Source organism: Neolamprologus multifasciatus, chromosome 9 (assembly GCF_963576455.1).
Source record: "Neolamprologus multifasciatus chromosome 9, fNeoMul1.2, whole genome shotgun sequence".
NCBI lineage: Eukaryota > Metazoa > Chordata > Actinopteri > Cichliformes > Cichlidae > Neolamprologus > Neolamprologus multifasciatus.
Window position 1 is genome coordinate 30,416,706 of NC_140447.1, and position 23,929 is coordinate 30,440,634.

Consider the following 23,929-nt stretch of genomic DNA (forward strand, 5'->3'; position numbering starts at 1 on the left):
CATTTTTCTAAAAGAAACCCTGTTAAATATCAAAATTCCAAACCCCCTCTTATGCTTTGATTTATGTGATGAGAAAAAAACCTTAGTGAAACCCATCCTTTGCAGTTTTTTATGTTCTATAACTCTAGATGTGTCTCATGTAAATATACAATATCGTCCTTCTCTTTTTTCATCTTAGATAAAATCTTGAAGTGTTTGATAGGGTTGAGTATTCCATTGGCATTGGAAGAAATGGCACAGATGGAACAGACTGTACAAAGTGCTCACCTTCTATGGCAGGGAACAGTTGCGGCTGGACAGTCCGGTGGCTGAGGCAGTGAGGCTGTTGTGGGCATATTCGATCCAGGGAAGTTGTTCACTCCAGGTGGTTTGGTTCGTAGAGGCAACACAACGGAGAGCCGCCTCCAGCTCCTGCTTGGCACACTCTGTTTGTCCGTTAGTCTGGGGTAGGCAGAGGAGAAACTGACCTGTGCTCCAAGCGTGGAACAGAACTCCTTCCAGACCATTGAGGTGAACTGTGGTCCCCGGTTGGAGACGGTGTCCGCTGGAATCCCATGGAGTCGAAACATATGGATTGTTAACAACCGGACGGTTTCTAAGGCTGTGGGAAGCTTGGGCAAAGCAACAAAATGTACAGCTTTGGAAGAACTATTAATGATAGTTAGAATTACTGTGTTGCCTGCAGAGGGAGGGAGCCCGGTGATGAAGTCGTCTGCAATATGTGACCAGGGGCGGCTTGGGGTTGGCAGGGGCTGGAGTAGGCCAGCAGCCGGCTGGTTGGCTGACTTATTTTGGGCACATGTGAAACAGGTGGATACATATTCATGGACATCTTTGACCAGTGTGGGCCACCAAGTAAACCACTGAATAAAGGAGACAGTACGATGGAAATCGGGGGGACATGTAAACTTAGAGGTGTGTACCCAGTGTAGTACCTGTGACTGGACTGCATCGGGGACGTAGAGTAGTCCGGGAGGCCCGGTTCCCGGGTGCCGGGTCAGCGCTGCGCCTCCTGAATGGCAGATTCGATCTCCCAAAAGATGGCCCCCACGATGCAGGATCGGGGGAGAATGGGAGACTCGCATGTCACTTTTCCAAAGGCAGCAAATTGTCATGAAAGCGCGTCTGGTTTGATGTTGCGAGACCCCGGTCTGTAAGTGATGGTGAAATGAAAGCAAGTGACCAAATTCTTGTGATCAGTCCAGACTGGACTGTTCCCACCACTCCTCCAGGGCCAGTTTGATGGCCAGCAGCTCGCAGTCGCCAATGTCATAGTTTTGTTCAGCTGGGGAGAGACGGTGGGAGAAAAATGCACAGGGGTGGAGTTTACCTTTACTGCGTTGAGAAAGCACAGCTCCCACCCCTGAATCAGAGGCGTCCACTTCCACAATGAACTGTTGGTTGAGATCTGGTTGCATGAGAATCGGAGCGGAGGCAAAATGCTTCTTGAGTTGTGTGAATGCTTCCTCAGCTGGCCTGTCCAACAGAAAGGGAACCTTGTGGGAGGTGAGATGGGTTAGGGGAGCAGCAATTTTACTATAATGCCGAATGAAGCATCAGTAAAAGTTTGCAAAGCCCAGGAAGGATTAGAGTTGTTTACGATTGACTGGAACTGGCCAGTTCAGCACTGCATCCACCTTAGCAGGGTCAGCCTTAAGGTTTACCCGTTCAATGATGTAGCCCAGGAATGACATTGTACTGACATAGAATTCACATTTCTCACCTTTGGCAAACAAGTGGTTTTCCAGGAGACGCTGAAGGACCAGTCTTTTTGCATGAAATTTGTGTTCGGGTACCTTGGGAAAATTAGTATGTCGTCCAAATAGAGAAAGACAAAATGGTTGATGAAATCACGGAGGACATCATTGACGAGAGCCTGAAAGACAGCTGGAGCATTAGTTAACCCAAATGGCATGACCAGGTGCTCGAAGTGACGAAGATGAGTGTTGAAGGCCGTTTTCCATTCATCTCCCTCCCTTATCCTCACCAGATGATAAGCATTGTGCAGGTCCAACTTAGTGAAAATGGTGACCCCCTGAACCAGTTCAAAGGCAGATGTTAGCAAAGTGGGTACTTATTTCTCACAGTATTAGGAACTAAAATCAGACTGTGGATACTTTTATACTCTCTCTGTGACTAAGGCAGATGTTTATTTTGAGAGTTTAAAGAGGAGAATTGTACATTAAGACTTTTTTGGGGGGGAAGTTTTTCTTCGAGTGCCTGAATATTAATGTTTCTTAGCTAATAATAATTATAATGCATCAGGCTGTTTTTAGTGTCACTTTATTAGGCACACTTATAAATGTGAACAGCCCAAAACCTTTGCATTATTTATTACATAAAACTCAGAACTAGGCATCAGTTATGTTACACGTTTGTGCATATATGTTCTTGGTTTATTTAGACACCGATAGTCACTACAAGGCCTTAAACTCTTGTCTTTCTTTTCTACAAAGAAAAATCCAGCAGCAAGAGGTGAGGAAGAAGGCTGGATAATTCCAGCGGTGAGGGATTGGTAATGTATTTTTCCATTGCCTCACGTTCAGGTTGAGAAATACTGTATAAACAGCTCGTCAGAAGGGGGGCGCCGGGGAGGAGGTCAATTCCACAGTCATAAGGTGTGTGTGGGGGCAGCGATGATGCGTGGTCTTTACTAAACACCTCCTGGAGATCATGATAGATGGGAGGGGCGGGGGAAAGATCAGGGCAGAGCCTGGATCTGAAGAACTGATAGGCGGCGTAGCTGCCTTTGAGCAGGTCATGTGACACCCCTCCCCCCACCCCAAAACCTTAGCTGTCTTCCAATCTAGTGTGGGATTATGTTGTTGCAACCAGGGAAATCCTAATACCAATGGTGTGAGTGAAGCTTTAAACACAAACAAACGTGAGGTCTACAAATGATTACCGGAGAGAGTTAAAGAAATAGGCTCAGTGATATGGGTGATGTCAGGGAGGCGTTACCCATTGAGCGCCAAAACTTTAAGTCTGTGAGGTAGAAAAACAATGGATAATAGCATTCAATTATCAAGGCTAGGCAGACAGGTGTTTTCCTTTTCTGTCTCTTACAGAGAAGGGAGCAGATACCAGACGAGGTCACGGAGAAACGAGGATGCTTCGCATCAGACACCAAGATTGCCATGTCCATGCGGGAGGAAGATAAGTGCTATAATGTATGTTTTTCTCTCACTGTATAATGTTGCAGAGGCTGCTTGTGGGTGATCCTTTTTGTGAAACATGCTGCTGGTTCACATAGAGGTCCACAGCGCTGTGTAAACAGAAGAAAGTGGGATGAGTTTCAGTCCAGTTCATTTGACCTATGATAGGCCATGTTCAAAAAAGGTACAGAGTTAAAGTTAATTTATTGATTCATAGGGATTTGATAGGTCCTACAGCAATGCAACGGTGGTTGCGGTGATGGCAGCTCGCCATCCTGGACTGATCAGAATTCTGATTGCAGAAAAGAAAAAACCCTGATCGTCGAGTAGATTGAGTGAGGCCACATTCCTAAATAAATCAGCAGGGTTATCTTACACTGTCAAGTGGTATTGTTTCAGTAATTGGTCATTTTCTGACAAAGTACGCCAACACCAGAGACAGCAGCAGTGATGAAGCAGGGAAGATTCAGCAGATCGCCCATATGAAATGTTCACCCCCGCCATGATAACCACTTTGTCGGAAGTGGGGGCTGATTTCAACTTGGTTAAATCAGACACCACTGATTTTACCAAGATTAAAATCACTGGGATGCGTTCATGCTGCCACCAGTTCAACCACCTGTTCAACCATCTACGCCTTCCACACCACCACCTGCTCAACCATCTACGCCTTCCACACCACCACCTGCTCAACCAACGACTTCTACACCACCATCTGGCCCAACCACATCTCCGCCAGAGGTCAGTGCGCTGTCTGGTCCAGTTCCTTCTTCGCCAGAGGTCTGTGGACGTCACCAGCCTGCACATCCATGTCCTTCACATCCTGAACAGCCTGCACATCCCATCAACCAAACCACATCAACACCAGCCACCTTCCAGGCCACCTGAAGTTTTCTGCTTCCATTTTCTCCCTCATCAGGGTCCTGGAGGGTCCCTTCATTGTTGTCATGGTTGATCTCCAGGACTGCGCCACCATTGCCACCGCTTGCCACGCGGTCGGCCTCCTGAATTGTCTCATTGCTGCCACTTCCTGTGCTTGTGATGCCCAAAACTCGTTCCCATTTCCTAGTCTTAATTTCTTGTTTCTAGTTTCTAGCTTTTGGTTTGTTTTCTGGTATTTAGCATTCAAGGTTTTTTGTACAGTGCACTACTTATTTTAGTTCATGCATTGGGTTGCCCCTGGGCCAGACATGGCAGAGGGATTGATGGATAGCCTCATCAGGCAGACCCAGTCATCCAGCTGGAGCTGGGACTGAGACAGCCAAAGAAAGCGGCGCACCATCCAGAAAGAGGTCAAGGCACCCGTCGTGGCGACAGCTTGCTCCTTCATGAGCGCAGGAGTGGAGGCAGCCATTAACTCACCTGCATCACCATAGTCCACAGGACCTGCCTGCACTTGACAGGACAGGTGACACAGGTGGAGAGACAAAATAAATGCCGAATTGGCCAGACAGGCCTGATTTACTCTGGCCCTATGCAGCCTGGTGAGCAGGGAGTCCATAATTGTGGTGTCACTGCTAGGACATGTGGCCTTCCCAAGGAAGGAGCCTGAGGGGGTGACCAGAGTGGCCAGGGGGGCCACAGGCAATCTTCTCTCTCTCCAGGCCAAGCATAGCAGCAAACCTTCTGCTGGCAGGGGTCCACCAGTGCAATGCAGTAAAGAAGAATCTGCCTGCATTCCAGGTCCTTAAAATTAGTCAGCAGTGACACCTGCAGCTGAGGGTACCCCTGCTGCAGGTGACATCATCAGACTTGGAGGTCACTGTCACATCCATACCTTGGATGTTCAGTGGTTGCAGTGGAGGATGTTTGTGCCTGCGGAAGTCTACCACCAGCTCCTTGGTTTTACTAGTGTTGATCTGGAGGTAGTTCAGCTGGCACCAGTCCACAAAGTCATGGGTCAGTTCTCTGTACTCCATGTCGTCCACATCAGTGATGAGGCCAACTATTGCAGAGTCATCAGAGAACTTCTGCAGGAAGCACTGGGTGGAGTTGTGGGAGAAGTCTGCAGTGTAGATGGTGAAGAGGAACGGAGCCAGAACCGTTCCCTGTGGGGCCCCCGTACTGCAGACGACCCTAACCGACACACAGCCCTGAGTTCTCACATACTGTGGTCGGTCGGTGAGGTAGTCCAGAATCCAGGTAGTGAGGTGATGGTCCACTCCTGAGTTCTCCAGCTTGTCCTTCAGGACCATGGGAAGAATGGTGTTGAAGGCACTGGAGAAATCAAAGAACATGATTCTCACAGTGCTCCCAGCGGTCTCCAGGTGAGCAAGGGAACGATGTAGGAGGTGAATGACGGCATCATCCGCTTCAATGCCAGGCTGGTAGGCAAACTGAAGTGGGTCCAATGATGAGCTCACCAGGTGCCGAAGCTGAGCCAGGACCAGCCACTCCAGGGTCTTCATCAGGTGGGATGTCAGAGCCACCGGCCTGCAGCTGTTGAGGTCCTTGGGGCGTGAAGTCTTTGGCACTGGTACAACACAGGAGGTTTTCCAGAGCTGTGGGACTCTCCCTAGCCTCAGGCTCAGGTTGAAGAGGTGCTCCATCACCCCACACAGTTGGTCTGCGCAGGACCTGACGACCCTCGAGCTGTGTCAGAAAACCTGTGAACCAGGAATCGTGTCGTCAGAATCTTGATGTAGGGAAGGAGTTTAGCTGACTGCCCAATCGTAGCAGAGGCAGTACAGTGAAACCACACTTCCTAGCGGGCAAGATAATGTGGAAATGCCGACATATGGTAGGGAGACCATCATCACAGTCAACCAATAGACAACTAGCACATATAAGCAGAGATTCGCCAACAAATTGCCCAGTCCAAATTAGAAGAAACAACCATGTCAAAAACGCACTCGCACACGCCTTCTGTGTACTCTTGTGCATCATCCACTGGGTCTACTGCAGCCAAGGCACGAGCACATGCAGAAGCAGCAAAGGCTCATCTTTCTTATGCTGAGGAGGAAGTAAACCTAAAACTAGAAAAGGCTAAATTGGAAGCCTCAATGCAAATACTAGAATATAAGAAAGAAACTGCTGCAGCCATTGTGGAGGCAGAAGTGCTAGAAGCTGCAGCTGATATCAATAGTGAAAGACATAGTTGTGACCTTGTACTAGATTCCGACCCTCTAGAAACCACTCAACAGTATTTTGTGGACCAAGGCAAAGTATCAGAGACAGAGCATCAGCGGTATGAAAGTGTTACGCCTATAAAATCAGAGCCATTCCCCAGCTCACATGGAGTTCAGATCTGTAAGGAAGAAGATGTTCACGAGCCACGACAAGTAAGATTTGAACACAGTTCTGCTACACCAACCCAGAACCTCAGATCTCAAAATGACTATAGTGGTGCATTTTCCTCAGCCTATCCCATATCTCCTAACGCCAACTATAGCAGCCCCAACCCAAATGATTTTGTGAGATATCTTGCACACCGTGAACTTGTGTCTACAGGCTTACTTCAATTTAATGACCCTAACCCTAAGCCACAGAATTACAGAGCCTGGAAGCACTCATTTCTGTCTGCAACCAGTGGCTTAGATTTAACTGCGAGTGAAGAAATGGATCTTCTTTTAAAGTGGCTTGGCAAGGAGTCAAAAGCACATGCAGAGCAGATCAGAGCAATTCCTGTTAATCATCCAGGAGCTGGATGTTCTTGAAGGAGCACAGTTTGTGTTTCAAATGCTGTTCAGCATCATCGCACCTTCTAGGGATTGCAAGGTCAAAGTGCAGTGTTCTGAGTGCAAAAGTGAGAGGCACAACACAGCTAAACATCCAGGGTCTGCACCTTGGATAGAAGTGAAGAATCCTGCTCCAGACCATGGCGGGGAGGAAGTTGAAACTTTGCCTCAATCAGACATCACAGCCAAATGCACAAAGGTTTGCAGAGGAGAGCTGATGGACTGATCCTGTTCCAAAATATGCCTTGTGAAGGTATATCCAGCTGGGAACAGAGAAAAAGCAGTGAAGCTGTATGCAATTTTGGATGTGCAAAGCAACAGGTCATTAGTTTGCTCACAGCTTTTTGAAGTGTTTGGTGACAAAAGTCCAAGAGCGCCTTATATACTGAGAACATGTGCAGGAGTAAAAGAATCATCAGGCAGGAGGGCAAATGGCTATGAGGCGGAATCTGTTGATGGGACTGTCCGCATTCCATTACCCAGGCTCACAGAATGCAACGAAATTCCCAACAACAGGGATGAGATTCCAACTCCTGATGTTGCTCTTCATCATACACATTTGAAGTCACTGGCACACCTCATCCGAGATCTGGACCCAATTGCCCAGATCATGCTTCTCTTAGGGCAGGAGGTTATCAGAGTACATAAAGTCCACAAACAGGTAAATGGTTCACACAACCAGCCCTATGCACAGAAGTTAGATCTGGGGTGGGTTTGTTGTGGGCAATGTGTGTCTCGGCAGTGTCCATAGGCCATCAGTAATCAGCTCGTTTTATACAAATACCACAGCGTTTCGAAGGCCATGTATCTTTGACCCATGCCCTAATGTGTTTTGTGCTAAAAACTAGCAACAAACAACTTAAACATTTACAAAGAAAGAACAATACAGTATCCACACCTGAACCAAAGAGTAAAACAGTGAAATGTGGATTATTAAATATTAGGTCTCTCTCCTCCAAGTCTCTGTTAGTACATGACTTAATAATTGATCAACAAATTGATTACAGCCTTACAGAAACCTGGTTGCAGCAGGATGATTATGTTAGTTTAAATGAATCAACACCCCCGAGTCATTCTAACTACCAGAAATCTCGAAGCACAGGTCGAGGGGGTGGTGTGGCAGCAATTTTTCACACCAGTCTATTAATTAATGAAAGACCAAGACAGACTTTTAATTCATTTGAAAGCCTGATGCTTAACATTGTCCACCCCAGCTGTGAAACTCAGAAACCAGTCTTACTTGTTATCATCTATCGTCCACCTGGGCCTTACACAGAGTTTCTGTCTGATTTCTCAGACTTTATATCTAATTTAGTTCTGAGCTCAGATAAAATAATTATTGTGGGTGATTTTAACATCCATGTTGATGCTAAAAATGACAGCCTCAACATGGCATTTAATCTGTTGTTAGACTCAATTGGTTTCTCTCAAAATGTAAAAGAACCCACCCACCACTTTAATCACACTCTAGATCTTGTTTTAACATATGGCATAGAAACTGAACATTTAACAGTGTTTCCTGAAAACCCTCTCCTGTCTGATCATTTCTTGATAACATTTACATTTACAATAATTGATTACGCAGCAGTGGAGAGTGGACTTTATCAAAGTAGATGTCTTTCTGAAAGCGCTGTAACTAAGTTTAAGAATATAATCCAGCCACTGTTATCATCGTCAATGCCCTGTACCAACACAGAGCAGAGCAGCTATCTGAACGCTACCCCAACAGAGGTCGATTATCTTGTTAATAATTTCACCTCCTCACTACGTACGACTCTGGATACTGTAGCTCCAGTGAAAACTAAGGTCTCTAATCAGAAGTACCTGACCCCGTGGTATAATTCTCAAACACGTACCCTAAAGCAGATGACTCGTAATCTGGAGAGGAAATGGCGTGTCACAAACTTAGAGGATCATCATTTAGCCTGGAGAAATAGTTTGTTGCTTTATAAGAAAGCCCTCCGCAAAGCCAGAACAGCTTACTACTCATCACTAATTGAAGAAAATAAGAACAACCCCAGGTTTCTCTTCAGCACTGTAGCCAGGCTGACAAAAAGTCAGAGCTCTTTTGAGCCAACCATCCCTTTAACGTTAACTAGTGATGACTTCATGAACTTCTTCACAAATAAAATTTTTATCATTAGAGAAAAAATTACCAATAATCATCCCACAGATGTAATATTATCAACAGCTACTCTTAGTACCATTGATGTTAAGTTAGACTCTTTTTCCCCAATCGATCTTTCTGAGTTAACTTCAATAATTACTTCCTCCAAACCATCAACGTGTCTTTTAGACCCCATTCCTACAAAACTGCTCAAAGAAGTCCTGCCATTGATTAATTCTTCGATCTTATATATGATCAACCTATCTCTAATAATCGGCTATGTACCACAGGCCTTCAAGGTGGCTGCAGTTAAACCTTTACTCAAAAAGCCATCCCTAGACCCAGCAGTCTTAGCTAATTATAGGCCAATCTCCAACCTTCCTTTCATATCAAAAATCCTTGAAAGAGTAGTTGTCAAACAGCTAACAGATCATCTGCAGAGGAATGGTTTATTTGAAGAGTTTCAGTCAGGTTTCAGAGTTCATCACAGCACAGAAACAGCTTTAGTGAAGGTTACAAATGATCTTCTTATGGCCTCTGACAGTGGACTCATCTCTGTGCTTGTCCTTCTTGACCTTAGTGCAGCATTCGATACTGTTGACCATAATATCCTATTAGAGCGATTAGAACATGCTGTAGGTATTACAGGTATTGCACTGCAGTGGTTTGTATCATATCTATCTAATAGACTCGAATTTGTACATGTAAATGAAGAGTCCTCTTCACACACTGAGGTTAATTATGGAGTTCCACAGGGTTCAGTGCTAGGACCAATTCTGTTTACATTATACATGCTTCCCCTAGGCAGCATCATTAGAAGACATAGCATACATTTTCACTGCTATGCAGATGACACCCAGCTCTATCTGTCCATGAAGCCAGATAACACACACCAATTAGTTAAACTGCAGGAATGTCTTAAAGACATAAAGACTTGGATGGCTACTAACTTTCTGCTTCTTAACTCAGATAAAACTGAGGTCATTGTACTCGGCGCTGAAAAGCTTAGAAATATGGTATCTAACCAGATTCTTACTCTGGATGGCATTACCTTGGCCTCCAGTAACACTGTGAGGAACCTTGGAGTCATTTTTGACCAGGATATGTCCTTCAACGCACATATTAAACAAATATGTAAGACTGCGTTCTTCCATTTGTGCAACATCTCTAAAATTAGAAATATCCTGTCTCAGAGTGACGCTGAAAAACTAGTTCATGCATTTATTACTTCCAGGCTGGACTACTGCAATTCATTATTATCAGGATGTCCAAAAAACTCACTGAAAAGCCTTCAGTTAATCCAAAATGCTGCAGCAAGAGTACTGACAGGGACTAGAAAGAAAGAGCATATTTCTCCTGTTTTGGCTTCCCTTCATTGGCTTCCTGTTAAATCCAGAATTGAATTCAAAATCCTGCTCCTCACATACAAGGTCTTAAATAATCAGGCCCCATCTTATCTTAATGACCTTGTAGTACCATATCACCCTATTAGAGCACTTTGCTCCCGCTCTGCAGGCCTACTTGTAGTTCCTAGAGTATTTAAAAGTAGAATGGGAGGCAGAGCCTTCAGTTTTCAGGCCCCTCTTCTATGGAACCAGCTTCCAGTTTGGATTCGGGAGACAGACACTATCTCTACTTTTAAGATTAGGCTTAAAACTATCCTTTTTGCTAAAGCATATAGTTAGGGCTGGACCAGGTGACCCTGAATCCTCCCTTAGTTATGCTGCAATAGATGTAGGCTGCCAGGGGATTCCCATGATGCATTGAGCTTTTCCTTTCCAGTCACCCTTCTCGCTCACTATGTATTAACAGACCTCTCTGTATTGAATCATATCTGTTATTAACCTCTGTCTCTCTTCCACAGCATGTCTTTTAACCTGTCTTCCTTCTCTCACCCCAACCGGTCGCAGTAGATGGCCGCCCCTCCCTGAGCCTGGTTCTGCCGGAGGTTTCTTCCTGTTAAAAGGGAGTTTTTCCTTCCCACTGTCGCCAAAGTGCTGCTCATAGGGGGTCATATGATTGTTGGGTTTTTCTCTGTATCTATGAAGCGCCTTGAGGCGACTTTTGTTGTGATTTGGCGCTATATAAATAAAATTGAATTGAATTGAATTGAATTGTTAAAGAAAGGTACAGCGCCATCCAGGTCACAGACCATCTTCCAGCATTTTCTGAACAAGGGTCCACCTGAGATGTTGACCATTTTGGATGCAATGTGTTCAAGAGGACCAAAGAGGGTAACCAAGTTGCTCCTTTGATTCAGGATGCTTCATTCAAGAAAATAATGACGGATGGGCTACAGAAAACAAAAATAACAGCTGGGTAGCCCCTTTACCCTTCAAGAGTCCATGTCAGCAGCTTCCTATCAACAGGCCTCAGGCACTGAAGCGTCCCATGTCTCTCATGCACAACTTTGAGAGGAAGCGTGAAATGAGGGGACACTTCCTTAGCTTCATGGAACAGATGTTCAAAAATGGTCATGGTAAGTTGGCTCCTCCGTTGGGTGAGGAAGAAGAGCGATGTTATTTACCAACATTCGGTGTGTACCATCCCAAGAAACCAAAGAAAATCAGAATAGTTTTTGACTCCCGTGCTCGATTCAATGGTGTGTCGCTCAACAATGTGCTGTTGACTGGGCCACACTACTGGGTGTATTAATTTGCTTTAGAAAGGAAGCTGTTGCATTCTGTCATGTATTTAATATATATTGGTGATTATATATTGCTGATCATATTTGCTGATTATATTGCTTTATGTGTAGGCCTTTATAAACCAGAAGAACTAGGTCAAAGGGTGGTAGGTTGCCCTGGCAACAGACCTCAGAAAGGGGAAGTTATTGCAAGCTGCACAGGAAGTTTTAGTGCACGGGCATATTAATAAATCAGACACAGAAAAGAGGAATTGAGTAGAAGGAGTTTGTTTGTAATGAAACTGTGTGACGTGTGTGACGTCTGAAGTACAAAAATAACACTATATAAGACATATCTTGAGCTTAAAATGTTAGAGTTTCTGCAACTGGCTTTTGGGGCTGTGCAGGACTCTCTCTCTTCCAGAAGATGATTGAAATAAAAGAAATATAAAATGTTTTGACCACTATGAGTCGGGTTTTCTCTGTTCTGTCATGGGGATCAAAGAATCGCGGTTTAATAATTCTCAGCAGACATAGAACAAATGTTCTACTCTTTCTTGGTCAGAGAAGAAGAGAGAAACTTCTCGAGGTTTCTCTGGTTTCGTGATAACGACCTCTCTAACGATATTGTGGACTACCGCATGACAGTCCACGTGTTCGGGAATAGCCCCTCGCCTGCAGTGGCTATTTACGGCTTGCATCAATCCGTTCAGGTCAGTAAGTTCCATGTTGACCCTGATGTAAAGCATTTTGTGATGCGAGACCTTTATGTAGATGATGGACTAAAGTCTCCTCCTACAGCTGAAGCAGCTATTGACTTGTTAAAGAAGACACAGGATGTCCTCTCCAGGTCCAACCTGAGGCTGCATAAGATCGCTGCAAACAAGAAGGAGGTCATGAGAGCCTTTCCTTCAAGAGACGATGCAAGTGACCTTAAAGATCTTGACCTCGATACAGACACAGTACCGATGCAGCGCAGTCTTGGGCTCAACTGGAACCTTCAAACAGATTGCTTTGTTTTCTCCCAGGAGACAAAACCTTATACTCGCCGAGGAGTCTTATCTATCATCAACGGTCTCCACTACCCTCTTGGGTTTGTAGCACCAGTTATACAAGGCAAGGCCATACTGTGAGAGCTCACTGCCGAGAATGGTGACTGGGATGCGCCATTACCAGAGACAAGGAGGAAGCTTGGACCTCGTAGAGAGCTTCTCCAACAGAGTTGTCAAGTCTGACCATTCCCAGGCCCTATATTGAAACTTCACCATCGACAGCTGTCAACAGAGAATCATGTGTTTTCAACAAAAGCTATTGCTGCAGTACCCACATAGCAAGCAGGTCTGGCCCGGATCTGGTATCAAGCCGGCACTATTGGCTGACTTCTGGCATGATAAGACGTATGTCATCCAGATATGGGCCAGGCCTGGCATAGATGGCACTGTCTATGTGATGGCATGCCACATCTGGCTCAATTGATGTTTTGTTTATGTGGCCCAGGCTCATAGAAAACAGGCCTGGCCGTGATCTGGCATTAAGCTGGCACTTCTGACTGACTGGTGTCATGGCAGGATGTATGTCAACCAGATGTGGGCCAGGTCTGGCAATGAAGCACTATTTATGTTCCTATTTTTCTATTTTAGTTAGAAGACCTAAATGCCATGTTGCAATACTATACTGCTATGTTAGCCAACGTTTCAAATGCAGGTTTGACAAGTTTGTGAGTGTACACTTTATCCAAAACCTTTGTCTTTGCCAGTGGGTGGCTGTAGCTCAGTTGGTAGAGCAGGTCACCTATTAGTGGTTCGATCCCTGGCTTCTCCAGTCTGCATGTCGTGAATGTGTATGAATGCAGTTAGGAAACACTCAGTTAGGAGAAAGTGTGTGGTTGGGTAAAAGTAGAATGTTGTATAGAACACTTTGAGTAATCTTGGAGAGTTGAAAAATGCTAAATAAGAATCAGTCCATTCACTGTCTGAACAGAGTTTTGTCATGTTACTTTTGCACTGTTATACACATGTTGTTATTACATGGCTTAATTAAGGTACACATTAGGCTGACATCTGTGGCCAGAGCTGAAACTGTTCTGGGCCAGCACAGGCCCAGCAGTGTGTGTGCAACTGGGCCGTGGCTGCACACAACTTACACATGGCCCACAACCTGCAAAGAATGACGGCCCTTTGGTGGTCCAGACCAGGTTTGCCAGAGGTAATCCACAGATGGGCTAGCACAGGACTACCAGTGTGTCTGCATGGGCCTTGTTCTGGCCCATGTGTGGGCCACCTCTGGCAAACCAGATGTGGGCCACCAAAGGGCCATCATTCTTTGCGGTATCTGGGCCATGTATTAGCACATTGTGTGGGCCAGATCCGAACCATACCAATTTTGCTATGTGTGTAGCATAGTCACAGACACTGCTGGAAGCCATCATGTGGGGTTCATCATGGGATAGGCCAAGCTAGCCCCTCCTCCAGAGCACACATTCCCGAGATTAGAGCTCTGTGCAGCAGTACTGGTTGTTGAGTTGTCAGACCTGATCTCAGCAGAACTTGATCTTCAGCTTAATGCTGTGACTTAATCAACACGTTCTCACTCCCAAAGCGTAACATTTTACGGTAGGTGACAAATTGTCAACATATTACGTTTTCGGCTACCCACCACATTCCTAAATGATGACCTCGGAAAAAATGAGGAAATATGAGAACCATATGGACTCAATCTACACATGTTCGCTCTTTTTCTTCACATCGCTTAGAAACACGCTATTTAACATCATTAAAGTCCTGGTTAAGATCAGGAAAAAGGTTATGGTTAGGGCTAGGGATAAGGTTAGGTTTAGGGCTGGAATACAGGGCTGGAATGTCTATTACCGCGGGAGGGTCATTGCACTGGATTTCGGCCATAACCCGCCGCGTACCATAAGAATGCCGAAGGTCTCCTTTTGCGTTCCTCAGGAACGCCGCGGGACGTGACAAAACGTCGCCATGTTACGCCTCGGGAGTGAGAACGGGCTGGACTTAATACACAGATAGTAAGGTGGTTCTGGGCTAAATTTGTAATGAGACCAGGCGTTGTTATGTTGTTATGCTGGGGTGGCTGTAGCTCATGTGGCAGAGCAGGTCAGCCACTAATCAGAAGGTCGGTGGTTCGATCCCAGGCTGCCTCTTGGCTACATGCCAAATATCCTTGGGCAAGATACTAACCCCATGTTTGCCTACTGGTGGTGGTATGTGCTAGCATCATCTACCGATGTGTGAAGACTCAGAGCTGCCAAAAAATGGCCAGCCTTCCGGCAGATCATCTCTCAACAGACGCTCCCTTCACAAATGTAGTACAGTGATGAGTCTGAACATGATAGAAAACAAGCTGTAATTGTAAAGACCATCAGTGTCATTCGGCAAAATCCTCCCTCTGTTAACAAGACTGCTGTGTTCATTGTATTAACCACACTTTTTCAGCAGTTTTTTGTGCTCAGTCAGCCTTGTGTTTTTTGCCAGCCGGCCAAGAGTTTGTGTAATAAGGATTTTTTATGCACACTGTGGAGCAAAGCTAGAACCTGGCATAGCATTAGGTTCTTTTTTTTAAACAAATATATATTCAAATGAAAAACGACTGAATGTGTTTTCCTTTATTTTAAAGAAGATAGCATTCATTGTATTTTCATTCTGACCAATTCTATACTTTAAATAATCATCTGCTGAGCAACCTCACGAGCTGTATTTTATACTGCTGTGTCTTGTAACATTGACATGATAATTGAGTCTGTAGTTTTGGTTATAGTGAACATGCCTCCTGTTGTTTATGAAATATTCGCACCAGAAACAGCAGTGGTAGTAAAAAAGGGAAAAGAAAAAACTCATCTGTCATTTGTCTGTAATTAATAAAAGCTAGAAAAACATACATTTGGCAGTATAAATATATTCCTGATGGCAGTATGTGACCAATGGGTTAGAGTGAGGATGAAGTCATTTGATGCAGCAAATAACAATTTCTGTTGAAAGTAGAAAAGTAGTGAAGAGGCAGAGCTGAAAACTCCTTCGGTTTTATTTTCTCGTTGAAAGCAGAGGCAGCTTTTATTGAAGTATTTTAATGAATTTCTCTTACATTAGCATTACATGTACGAGTGTGCCACGCTCTCTCTCTGCTGATAGGAGGTAATGTAGCTCACCCAGCAGTCCCTGACTCACGCTTTCTCTGATCTGTATGACAGTAATCATTCAAATAAGACCATTATCACAAATCGGTCCGCATGGCCATGACAAAAACCCAGAGATGCATAGGAATGTTGTTCAAAAACTACTTTATTTTACCTAAATAAAAAAAAATACACAAACCATGGTGTGTGTGTGGCTTTTAAAGAACGCTGGTACACTGGGCCCAGGTGTTGCCAGTTTCATTAATTGTGAATGGAAACTCCAACCCTCCAATGACTGCAGACAAGACACACAAAAAAGGCCAAAAGGAAGACAGGGTTGAGTGGGTCGTCACACCATATTTATATATTTAATAAATAAATAACCTTTGAATTCCATTTTTTATGTGATCGAATACTCCATTTTGGCCTCCTGAATCCACAGGAAAAAATAGTGAGAGATCAGGTATTCTTTTCTTTTGTGTGTAATTAAATGGAGCAGTAGTATCAAAAACATTAATTCAATAATTGCAAAGGACTTTGGTGCATAAAAATTGGGATTCTGGTGCCTCCCAGTGGTTAATGGCAGCAGGTACACCACCTGTCAAAACTAAGTGCACTATAACTTTGAATTTAGTTATGAACATGCGTCCTTGGTGTTTCTAACCACACTTCGGAGCAGTTTTTTTTTTTTTAAAAAATCTGCACTTCAGAAACACTGTGTTGAAACATCAGTATTGAGTGTCCCATCCCTACCATTCCTTATTGGATCTTGTGTTGCATAAGGTCAGACAGAAAAACAATTTTGTACTTTGGTCAGCAATCCAAAGAGTAACTTCTTATATTCACAGCATTACACTTATCAATAGAATAACATTCATTCTATGAGTTTGTGTAAAAAACATTAGCATTACATGTACGTTTATGAGATTTATAATAGCTCAGGGTTGTTTTAATTCAACATGAGTAACTTAATACTTGAAATGCACAAACAATGGAAAATAACACCCCTTTTTAAAAGAGAAAACATACCTTTGACCTGTGCAGAATCTACTTTTATAATAATAACAAAAACAAACAAATTAGACTTTTAGGTATAGATGTTTATTTAATTTGACTTTTATTTTTTGGAAGAAAAGAACAGTTACATTTTTTAAAGCAACAGTGTTATGAACATTGTTATGAAAAAATGGATTGAAATACATATATTTGGAATACATAATATTGTTGGGTTCAGGCATATAACCTACAATGATTTAGAACTGCTACATTTAGAATAGATATAAGAAGTACTTTTATCTAATAATTAGTATCACATCCAAAACTTGCATTATGGTTATGATTAAACTTTAATATACCCCTATTAGCATCCAAGGACACACTAAAAAATATATTTTTTTAAATATTTATTCTGATAAATAAAAAGCAAATTAATGCTACACAATTATCTATAAAAAGTGTATGTCAGAGATTTTTATTGTATATTTCATATATTCACATATGGGTACACAGGCTGTCTTGTTTCCATTATGCTGCTTGTGTTTAGTTTATGATATAGATTTAATCTCTTGCAAGAATGGAATGAAAACGTAAAATGCGCTGGTGCAATGGAGCAAGGAACCTGTACTGAAAGACACGCAATCCCATTTTCCGTGCAGCCTCCACCTCTTGAAACATCTCATCTGTGTAGAACGTGCAGCTGTTCTCAGCCACCATGCGATCAATCTTGCTGATTAGCTCATCCACTTGCTTTCTGTCCCTGTTTGTGTTTTCAAAGACGTGGAACCTATTTCCACATCTTAGGATAATGTCTTTAAGCTCTTTACTGCCTTTACGTACATACTCTTCTATGGTTATGTCTCCAAGTTCACCACCACGGGTGAACAACACAATCATGTAATGGTTAGCCTGTGGACCAAACAGCTCCTGCAGGGCTTCCACAGAGTTTTTTTCTTCTTTGGTGAATCGGCCGACTTGTATGACCAGAAAAAACACGTGAGGACCTGGACAGGAGATTTCAACACATCTCACAATTTCTTTTTTGATCATTTCTGGGGGTTTCGCAGTGTCCAGAATGCCTGGTGTGTCTACCACACTAACTTCTCTGTTACTAATCTGCTTCACATGTTTTTCACAAGATGTAGTCACTGACTCTGAACTGGGAGAAGAAATGAAACGTTTTTCTCCCAGTATGGTGTTTCCAACAGCACTTTTTCCCACACCAGTTTTTCCAATCAGCACAATCCTCAAGTCAGCCTCTGCAACACATTTACCATGACTATTTACCATGTCAGAAATCAATAGCTCAACATGTCAGAATCTTAGTTTGGGATATTAACTATACACAGGTGTAGCTTACCTTGTGGAAATAAAGCCATATTTTATTTGAAGTATTGTCTCTGCGGAGGTGAGAGCAATAAATGTAAAAGCTTCTGCTGAACTCAATATTTATAGCTCCATAGCTGACACACCTCCAGTAGTTGCATAACAGTTTTATGAGATATCGACAGAGCAGCACAGCCTAAGTAAGGAAATGGTAAGGAAAAGAAAGATTTGTAGTTACTTAAAATATATATATTTTTAAACTGTTTTTTACAGACAACTATGCTTCAGTTGCCCTTGTCAAGTTGCATTTTCCGAAGAAGAAATTTAACTGAGAGCCATGTTAGAATCAGGTGAGACTGTCTGCCCCGTGGTCATGTAGGCTCTCCACAATTTTGGTTGTCTGTTCTTTGTGTGTTTTGATTAAAGAATGTTAGCTACCGCTCGTCTGCAGGCTTTATTTAATGGAAAACTTCCACAATAACTCTTTAATCTTTAATAAAATGATCAGCGTTTCTGCTTTATCAGGTGTAACAATCAAGTTTAACATCCAGGCATCCATGAAAACAGAATTGATTAAAACAAAGTTAGAAGTTAGCAGGAAGTTAGCTTGCTAGTTTCCACCTAAACATGATATAGCATGTTCTGACTGAGAGATTTCTGACAACATTAAAACGTACAGCTCTGCTATCACTTCCAACATAAATGAAGACAGAAAACTAAACAGCAGTGATGTTTGTAGGGTTACTGAAGTTGGGCTAGCTGGTATATAATGATATGTTATGTGATCGCTAGCAACACAGCTAGGTTAGCATAAAATAAACAGTGAAGCTAGAGGATGAACGCTAACTTTTTTCCACTCGATAAAAATAACAGGAGGGTTTTGATGGTTAGATGCAACAACATGGGACTAGAGCAGCTGTGAGAGAATTCAACATTAATAATTCAATGGTATGGAAGTGGAGGAAGCGCACTTTTTGGCTTTCCACATATTCCAAAACGTGTTTTATCTCTTTGCTATTACTGTCGCCCAGCATACTTTGCAGATGATGCGATGCTTTGAACCAAAAAAAACGTACAGCTTGATGGCATCATCAACATGCGCTATCGCGGTAGAGCAGTATTGTCAAAATCTCTACCGTTGGCCAAATTTATATTGTTTCTACCGTATACCGTTTATACCACCCACCCCTACCCTCTGCTAAACAAGAATAAATCTTCAGTACAGCAGTTTCCCCTTAATTGTCTGGGCTTTTCAAAGGCTACCATGCCACAGTTCTTGCATATGTACAGACAGGATCTGGAAAGACCCTTTTCGATAGGAGGAACGTAAACATTTGCCAAGAAAATGAGCCATCCATTGGATTTATACCTCGAGTTATCAGAAGCATTTTTGAGGAGAGCAGAGTACAGACTGTGAATTCTGTCTGGCAGTGTCTTACCTGGAGATTTATAATAAAAAAAAAAATTGGACTTGCTGTGTTTGTCCAAAGATAAACCTGCTATCAGAATTAGGGAAGGCCCTAAAGAAGGCATCATGATTTTCAGCTTAACTGAGAAGCAGGTGTTTTCTGCCCCTTAGATGGTGAGCTGTCTGGAGCTTGGAAACTTTGCTTTTACTGTGAGCTCCACAGCCATGTACGCTGCGTCTTCACGTTCCCATGCTATCTTCACCATTACACCAGAGCAATGCAGAGGGACAGATAAGGTAGATTCAGTCATTTCAAAGTTGCATGTTGTGCATCTGGCTGGTATGGAGAGACAAAAGAAAACCAAAGCAGTCTTTGGGAAATGTGATCAGTGCTTTGAAAAACACTTTTGTTCCTTACGGGGACTTTAAGCTCACCAAATTTCCCTTTCAACCCCACATCCCAACGGTGTTCTGCTGGACTGAGGTCTGGTGACTATGGAGATCATTGGAGTACAGCATTTTTCTTATCTTCTGGTGAGTCAATTTAAGATGCAGCCTCAGTTTCCTGCCCTTAGCTAACACCAGTGGTATCCGGTGCGCTCTTCTGCGGATGTAGTCCATCTGTGCCATGTTCATTGTGTTATGTATTCATAGACGCTCTTCTGCATAGCCTGCTTGTAACAAGTGGTTAGTGAGTTTCCTTCCTAAAAAAAAAAATCCCAGTACATCAGCAGTTTCTGAAACACTCCGATTAGCCTGTCTGGCATCAAATGGACTGATATATATCTCTTCTGAGCACTCAAAGCGCTTTACACAACTTGTGCATTCACCCATTCGCACAAGCACATTTTTTCTAAGTAACATTCACACACACTCCGATGGATGCATCAGAGAGCAATTTGGGATTAGTATCTTGCCCAAGGATATTTGGCATGCGGACTAGGGGAAGCCAGGAATTGAACCACCAACCTTCCGATCAGTAGATGACCTGCTCTACCGCCTGAGCCACTCAGCCACCCAAACATCAACAACCATGTCGTGTTCAGTCACCTTTGTTCAGTATTCTGATGCTCGGTTTGAACTTCAGTAGGCTGTTATAATCACGTCTACATACTTTAACCCTGTGATTGACTGGTTAGATACTTGGATTACAGTAGAACAGGCGTGTCTAATAAAATGGTTGCTGAATTTTTGTTGCATGATTTTACTGGACTTTAGAGTTGTTGGTGCTTTGTTTTGTTGCCATATTTTGTCTTCACTGTTGTCACAGAGCAGGTAAAACAGATGAATGTTAAAGCTACTGTTCAACTCATTGTTTATAGCTTCACAGTTGACACACCTTCAATATTTACATAACAGCTCCATATAATACAGGCAGAGAGCAGCACAGCCTGAAGACACCACACAGCATTTCACTGCACTAGATGAAGAAACATGTCCCACAGTAAGTTCTCCCAATAGTTTTCTGTCTTCTGAATATTTGCTGTGTAACTTATTAGGAAAAAAGGGCATTGTTAAAGTGCAAAGTACTGATGTAATTAACAGCATGCAGAGTAGTTACTAGGGTGTTATTAAATGGGATGGCACTGTTTACAACTTTCATTCATATATAAATAACAGAGATTTGTAACATCATGCAGATGTATTATGTGAAGTGGGTCCAAAAGAGTTTAAATGTTATTTTGTATTGTATTGTATTTTAACTGTTCTACAACGTAGTAGAAGAAGTAGTTAGAAGTACTTTGATGTTTTGCTTAGGTAAAAATTACAAATCCTTAAAATGTAGTAGAGTAGAAGTAGGAAACAAGATTACATACAGTAGAAATACTTCAAGTACAAGTATATTAAAACTGTGCTTGAATAAATTATTTCAGTAATTGTATTGAGTTACATTTGGTTGTAGGAGATATCCACAATAGGAAAATAAAAAAAATATTTCAGTACAGTGGCACTGCTGGGCACTGAAAAGGGAGTAATCACAATTCAGGGTTTGTGTCACTCCATGAACGCTCTCTGAAACTGCATCTGATTGTTTGAACAATATTAAAAATTGTCCTTTGTTTTTACAGACAGGATTTCAGTTGTTGTCTTTGGCAATGGGGAGATGTTGAAGAAAGCTCTAATAACCAACATTGTGGGCAAAGATTTTTCTAAGCTATCCAAAGGAAAGTATAAAAAAAGTTCAAAGATATATAAAAATGAATCATATGAGTTCATGTGTGTAAAAGACTTGCAGAAAAAACAGGGATCGCTCTTTTCTAAGAACCCACACCCTGACATGTGTTTAGTGGTGGTAGAGGATGGGTTTTCAGAAGAAGATGTGCAACAACAGATAGAAGATCTGAGCAGGAAAACCAACAAACCTAGAGATGAGTTCACAGTCGTGCTCCCTTTGAGATACAAACCAGGATGCTACTCTTTCAAATCCTGTACCATTCAGCAGCTTTTCATTGAACTGGACCAACTGGCTGCAGAGAGACGTCTGACTCTCTCAACTGTGAGGTAATGCCAGAAGTAGAAATTTAGAAACTGATGATATTTTTTGTTTTCATCATGAAAAATATTTTATACACATTTTTAAGAGCTGCACTGATTTACAGTTACCTGGTAAAGTAAAAGTTAAACGTTTCTGTTACAGGTCTGCTACTGACCGTGAGTCCCAAAATCCGACAGAGACTAAGGGTAAGCCAGTGTTTAATTGTTTTTTTATTAAGCTTTCACAAAACCTTACAAATCTTTTATTTTGACTTTTTATTCAGGTGGCAGATCTAGTGAGGAGCCCTTCACTGACTCAAAGAAGATTTTAAAAAGTGAGAATTTGCTTTAAAGATGTGTCTGGAATTAAACCAATGTATTCAAATTAGAAATGTGCAGTTGTATTTTGATACATCCTTTAAGAGAAAGACAGACATTTTTTTTAAGTTATATTTTGTTTTTCATTAAAACAGGAAAGCTCACCAGCACCAAACTGAACCTTGTTCTTGTGGGAATGTCCGGGACTGGGAAAAGTGCCAGTGCAAACACCATCCTTGGAAAGAAAGTCTTCATGTCTAAAGCCAGTTCAAAGCCGATCACTGCAGAGTGTCAGGTGGCAGAAACAGAGATAAATGGCATACATGTTCGTGTGATTGATACTCCAGACATATTTGATGATGACCTCAAATCAACAGATAAGGAGAAACATGTAAAACAGTGTAAAAAGTCCTGTGAGTTAGGATCTTGTGTGTTTGTACTTGTGATGCATGTGAGCAGATTTACAGATGGTGAGAGAGACATACTGAAAAGGTTAGAAAAATCATTTGGGAACAAAGTTAGTGAACAAACAGTCATCCTGTTCACCCGAGGAGACGACTTGCAGCAAGCAGGAATGAGGCTGGAGGAATTTTTGGGTTCCTGCCAACCTAAGCTGAAGGAAATAATTAAAAAATGTGGCGACAGGTGTGTTGTTTTTGAGAACCGCCGATCAGATTCAGATCAAGTGGAAAATCTAATGGACACAGTGATCAGTATGATCTAAAGACAGCAAAAACAATAACTTCATGAATCAAATGCAAGTGACAAAAGTCTTGCAATTCATTTCTAATGAAGTAGAGCAGGAAATGATGTCCTGAACTATTCAGCTAAGAATTAATCAGATATAATATTGGTGAATTAAGTATTTGTTGAAATTGGTCTCTTATTCTGTCTCGTTTTTTTTTTTTTCAATATAGATCATTAACATTAGAGTTATCAATAAAAAGAAATATGTTTAATTTCATTGCTTGTTTGTCAACACAAAGTGTGGACACAGTTTTTTACCACAGACCCAGCTACTGAAATTATTAACTGTTGAGATATCAGACACGATTTGATGATTCATAATTTATATTAAACTGGAGCTTTCAAACACTTGTCCTAAAAAGTTTTTTGAAATATTTCTTTTAACTTTATTTGAACCTTCCACTTGTTCCTTAAACTGTGCTGTACAATCAATGCCTGATTATTCTTGTGATTTTTTTTCCTTCAAATGGTTGCTTAAAAACAAAAATGCTGCATGCACAGGAACTCAGAAAAGGGTGGCTGTAGTTCATACGATAAAACGTATCATCTACTAATAGCAAGGTTGGTGCTTTGTATTCCTGGCTGTTCCAGCCAAATATCCTTGGGCATGACACTAACCCCAACTGAACGCTCAGCTAGAGTAGAAAAGTGCTATATAAGAACCAGTCACAGTATTTATCTCTTATGTTTTATGATACATAAAATAAATTTTTGCATTTTCCAATGAAGTAAGAAAAATATTTACTGCATTCTGGAAGTACTTAATATAGTGTACATTATTTTGGATGCAGCACTTTTAAATAATTTTTAAAAAGTGGAATACTAAAAAAGGCAAAAGAAAAGAGAATAGAAATTAAACTAACATTCATGGTCTATACTGCAAATATAACTAAATTTAGTAAAATTTGTTTTGTGGTTTCATAATTTCTCTGCTGTAGTACATAAATGTAAATCTAATTTAA

General features: G+C 42.2%; 2 protein-coding genes across 2 annotated transcripts; one reads left to right on the forward strand and one right to left on the reverse strand.

Annotated features, from left to right (window-relative positions):
- Positions 1–17,070: 17,070 nt before the first annotated feature.
- LOC146511840 (GTPase IMAP family member 7-like) lies at positions 17,071–18,078 on the reverse strand. The gene has a single exon (XM_085171984.1). It carries the CDS (start codon positions 17,981–17,983, stop codon positions 17,255–17,257), a length of 729 nt encoding a protein of 242 aa, XP_085028110.1. The 5' UTR covers positions 17,984–18,078; the 3' UTR covers positions 17,071–17,254.
- Positions 18,079–21,705: 3,627 nt separating this feature from the next.
- LOC146511841 (GTPase IMAP family member 7-like) lies at positions 21,706–22,944 on the forward strand. The gene is made up of 4 exons (XM_085173548.1): positions 21,706–21,929; positions 22,066–22,079; positions 22,187–22,237; positions 22,376–22,944. Exons 1-4 carry the CDS (start codon positions 21,706–21,708, stop codon positions 22,942–22,944), a joined length of 858 nt encoding a protein of 285 aa, XP_085029674.1.
- Positions 22,945–23,929: the final 985 nt, after the last annotated feature.